The sequence below is a fragment of the Nothoprocta perdicaria genome, unplaced genomic scaffold (assembly GCF_003342845.1).
Source record: "Nothoprocta perdicaria isolate Ctin4 unplaced genomic scaffold, notPer1 scaffold_18, whole genome shotgun sequence".
NCBI lineage: Eukaryota > Metazoa > Chordata > Aves > Tinamiformes > Tinamidae > Nothoprocta > Nothoprocta perdicaria.
Window position 1 is genome coordinate 593,771 of NW_020454982.1, and position 5,111 is coordinate 598,881.

Sequence of the window (5,111 nt, forward strand, 5' to 3'; positions counted from 1 at the left end):
TTTTTTGGTTGCTTGTTTGCATCTTTGAACAGAGGCTTAAAACTGTTTGCAGAGTAATTTGTATTTTGAGGATTTGATTTTTTTTCCCACTCTGGTAAAAATACAGCCAAACTAAGCTAAAGTACCTACTGTTTAAAATGCTGGAATTTTAACATGAGTACAGCAGGATCTCTCCCTCCTTCCTGAGTGAACACTAGGCAGGATTTTCACCACAACTGCTACTGGGAGAGAGGCAGCGAAGCCTAGCCTGGGGTGAGGCAGCCAAGCCACAGCAGGGAGACGCTGCTGTGCTCTCAGTGCTGATCGTGTCCCCTGTGGGTTCACAAAGCAAGCAGAAACCCATGGGGAGCAAGACTCAGGACCAGGACCAATTAAACAAGACAGGCAGAACAGCTTGRTCCAAAGAGCCTCCAGAATATAAGGAGTTCCGAGTTCAAAACCCAGACCTGGGAAGTCTCAGCATCGCCCCCGGTGTAAGCAAACACCTGCGTACTCCATCAGAGTCCTCTCCTCTACAGCTGCTTCATCTATAACCACTACGAATTTATCCTGTTAGCTCAGTAAATGGAGGTATGCAGCGAGACTAGAAAAATGACAGCTAATCACAGTAGTTAATTCTGTAACTAACTTTAAAAAAAAAGAAAATAGTTTGAAGTATTTAAACATTTTTTTTTTTTGCTTTTTGGTTATGTATACAAATCAATAAAGTACCAAAATCAAAAAACAAAATATGCATCAAGTGCATAAAAGCACATAAACTATACAAGTAAAAAAAGCAGGTAAAAGAAACTCACCAAAGAAAAACTAGATGGCAGCACCTATCCATTTTTCATAATGTCACAAATATAAGCTTCAAAACAAAATATGAAGGCCAAAGTTTAACTATCTGAATAACCACTTTCAAAAACTTCAAAAATTACTTGTGATCTCTGAAAAAATATACTAAAAGCAAGAACACCTGTGCTTAATCTACTTGTAGCACATGGTTCCAGAAYAATTTTTTTCTCCAACAAGATTAACTAAGGTTCTGAAATTAAAGCTCTTGCTTTCCAAAAAAATGAGCATCTTAACCAAGATCCTATAATAGATCTCATAATAGATCATAATAGGTCATAAAAGATACCCCACCAAAAAGTCAAGAACATAACTTACCTTTCTTTCAAAAAGAAAGGTACCTTTCTTTCTTCTTCCAAGAACCTCATATAAAATTGTTTCAAAAGTTGTATTATATTTGATTATATCTTGTAACTACAATGCCTAAAAGCCTCAGAAAAACATGAGCAAGGTATTACAAAGTCAAACAATAACTCAAATTACAAAGATGAACACTCAAAACATAAGAAATATCAGATGTGTTTGCTGAACAAAATCAATTCTGTGCCTTGATAGTCCATCTGACACCTCTTTCTTCATACATTTATCACACAAAGTCCAAAATTCATTGCACATGTATGGAAGAAATTAACATAGGATGAATGGGCAGATATGTAGCTTATCTATGTGACTTTCTGTGAAATCTAAATATATCATTATCTATCTATAAGAGACATATACAGATGTTTGACTTGTGAATCTTCAGCGATGCAATACCGCTTTTATCAACAGGTAACAGATAAAATCATTCTCTAAGGAAAGCATTACGTGGAGGGCAGACACTGAACTCAAGCAGAAAGCAGACTACACTTTCTCTATTTCAGGGCCTTTCACTGCTCCTAGAAAAAAAAGGGGATGCCTCCCTCACATACTGTCCTAGAAGCAAGCATGGCTGCTGGGGCTAGAGGAATTTCCACAAGGAGCCTGCTTCCATTGCACTGATTTTCCTCTCAAATAACTGGGAGATCTTCCATGGTGGCCACAGGATAGTGGTTAACAATCATGTCCTTCTAAAGTCAGAAATTCATCAGAGTTCACACAGCTCCACAATCACAACAAGTAGTGCCCTCATCATTGCATGAATCTCTCTGAATCTGTTGCTGAAATGTTTCTTAGTGTCACCAGTAAAAAATAATTGTATTTATTCACCCATGTAATAAATAACTCATAAATAGACATACAAACTGAAACTGAGAATTTATTTGGATTTTTGTTCTTGACAAGCTAGTTAAACTCTGGAAATCAACATATACTGTGCTTATTACACTTCTGTCTGTGTATAGTTTTCCTAAAACATACTTACCTCAGGAGATTCTACAGATCTTCCTTTCCTTCCAGGTATCACAAATGTAAAAATTCCCTAGCTGCCTTTTCTGCAGAAAATGCTGTTAAACATTCCATTTAATAATGCTGTAATAATCCATAAAAACAATGAGAAATAAAACCAGACATACCTGAGCTGTTGTTAGGCGAAACACTGGGCCACTTGTGGGCACTGCAAGCCTGGGTGAAATGSTGGTCGGCCCCTGTCCCTGTGTTTGGACCTGGGCCTGCATTTGAGCCTGTGCTAGAGCCTGCTGAGGGACCATGACAAGCTGTCCAGCATCCGTGCGCACCAAGACCATTCCTAACGAGGATAAAGTAAGAGTGACTACTGGATAAGGGACAACATAAAGAACAATACATACAGAACCATCTAACTTAAGAACATCCAATTGGTATAGAGCATCTTACATTTTTACATCTTGCATTTTTCTGTTTTCCTGTGATGTAATAAAAGATTTGACTTCTAAGAAGAAAAGGAATCCCTATTTCCTATTTCAATAAAACTTCCAAGTTAGTTCCAGAACATATTCTAATAAGTTAGCTGCGAGTASAACAGATGCAAGCAGAATAAAGCWTGACAGCAAAGAAGAATGCAACTACATACAAGAAAATATCTTCCCTGATGTTACTGGAGAACCAAAAAATAAGGATTTAGGAAATCTCTGTTACGCTGTTGATAACACGCGATGAGTAGACAATGATTCYATAACTGATCTGTCTGTGCAAACTGCTTCATATATAGAAATCTTCACTTCTCAAAGGAAAGGAGCAAAAGCATATGTCCACCACCAATTATCAGCTTTGGGGGAGCAGAAAAAAAGGGCAGGTTTTGCAACATATTGCAAGGATAAAGAAATTTGAGCACTATCGTAACAAATTCCAAAAGCACTCTCCTTGAAGGAAGTCTTTCTTTCAGTCTCTRGCATTGAAATTAAGTTCTGATGCTGCGGAGAACATGCGAGTGATGTACTCTGACTATGAGAGGTGCCACTAACCCAGGCTTAGGTGCCTGCAGCCAATCTCCACTGCCAAAGCACAGATAGACAGAAACTCTGCCCCACCACAAAGCAGAGAGTCCTGGAAATTGAGATTTAAGCTAAAGGGTAGARCTATGGCAAGGATGACATCCAAAAGACACAATCATAACTCTCTTTCAAAGCTCAGAGGGTAACTTTTAAACAAACAGTCTAAAAAATATGTATATAATGTTTTTAAAACCTAACTTTTGGAGTAGCTTATCAAATGCCAAGCCATAGAGCTCATAATTGTCTGCTGATAGAGCTTTCTACAAATATTTCATATATGCCATTACTGCTCCTAAACCATCTGGACACCCGAATAGTAGCCCATTGCCGCACTTGGTCAAAAAAACACTTCTAATTTCTCCCTTAAAACTGCGAAACTTATTCTGAATTAAAAAAAAACATAGCGGGCAAGTTAATAGAACACATGCTAGTATCAAGAAAAGCGGTAGGCATAATTACCATGCATAATTGTTTATGCATTAGTTTTCATATGTTTTAATTCAGTTTGGAAGATTTTAGGGTTTAATTTATTTTACCATACAACGTGCATAGAATATTCATATACTCAAAATCTGACTGAATTAGTAGATGGGTAATTTGCCTTACTCTCAGCTGCATGAAGTTGAAATACCCAATTTAGGAGCTTGCATTACAGATTAAGACGCGCTACTCTCAGAAACTGATGCTAAACTTTTGCTTTAGACAAAACTTTACCCTATGGGAGCTAAGTGTGAACCTTTAAAATGACTCTCTAATTTAAAGATAAAACTCACAAGTTTCCATAGTACGAAGGCTATCACATTTTCTGAAATTACAACAAATTGTTTTCAACTGGCCTTTTTTTCCTTTTACATTTAAAGAAACAGCAAAATATTGACACAATGAGCTTGAGAAAACGAACAAGAAATTATGCCATACATTGAGATTAAGAAATCAAAGAGTAACACTATTATAGTCTAAATAGCAAGAATTTGACTTTTATATCTAACTTCTTATATGTTTATAAGTTAATTAGGTCTTCATTAAACCACTCAGCTTTATCTGATTGAAGCATTAGCACTCGTAGCAGAAATCATAAACTAGGGGCAAATGCACAATTAGTTAAAACAAAGCCACAACAGGAACAAGGTTTAACACTATCTCATTTTTCGCACCACTTCCCTCATAAAGGCAAGGTGTTTTACAGAACAAAATTGTTCCACTAACACGTTGAAAGAAGTGTTATATCTGAGTACATCTTCAGTATCGCTGCGTTAGCAGTTTACAAGTTAATTAAGCTGATAACCCCCGAGAAAACAAAGTTATCAATTCATTGCAATGTGAGCATCTAATCAGGGGAGCACCGAACACGACCCTTCAGCCTTTCAGAGGAGAAAATGCTGTGGCAGGAGGATCCACTAGGATGAAGACACACTATTCTGGTCTGTTGTCAGGCGCTTTGAGCATAGATTCCTAATAAAGACAATTAAGAAACTAAAAGGAGAGCGAGAAGGATGGAGCAGTTACTTCAGAATTAGAAACACAACCCAAGGGCTGCAGTGGGAGCTCAGAACCCGTAGGGACGGCACAGCCTCCAGTGCTGGAAGGAGGGGGGAAAAAACCCACTTGGATCAAGTTCAGCCCGCCCTGCTCACCGTCACCTGGGCCGCCCCGGCCGAGCGGCGGGCGGCTCCCCGGCCGCGGGAGCAGGGCAGCGGGCAGCACGGGGCGGCCGGTCCCCCCGCATTCCCGCTGCGCGGCTCAGGGCCCCCCTCCCCGCCCCGCGCGGCTCGCGGGCTGCCCGGCCCGGCCGCACTTACCGGGCGGGATGGTGAAGCCCGGCGGTAGCTGGATCGTGGTCTGCTGCGGCGGCCGCACGATGAGCTGCGGCGCCACGATGCGCTGGGC

The 5,111-nt window shown here is 39.9% G+C and overlaps 1 protein-coding gene across 1 annotated transcript in view; it reads right to left on the bottom strand.

The window, feature by feature from the left end:
* The window catches only part of LOC112944971 (transcription initiation factor TFIID subunit 4-like), a 113,000-nt gene extending 110,502 nt beyond the window's left edge, over positions 1 to 2,498 (bottom strand). Inside the window, exon 1 of the mRNA XM_026036483.1 lies at positions 2,328 to 2,498. Coding sequence (XP_025892268.1) covers positions 2,328 to 2,498 — 171 coding nt within the window. The remainder of the gene's footprint in view (positions 1 to 2,327) is intronic.
* Positions 2,499 to 5,111: the final 2,613 nt, after the last annotated feature.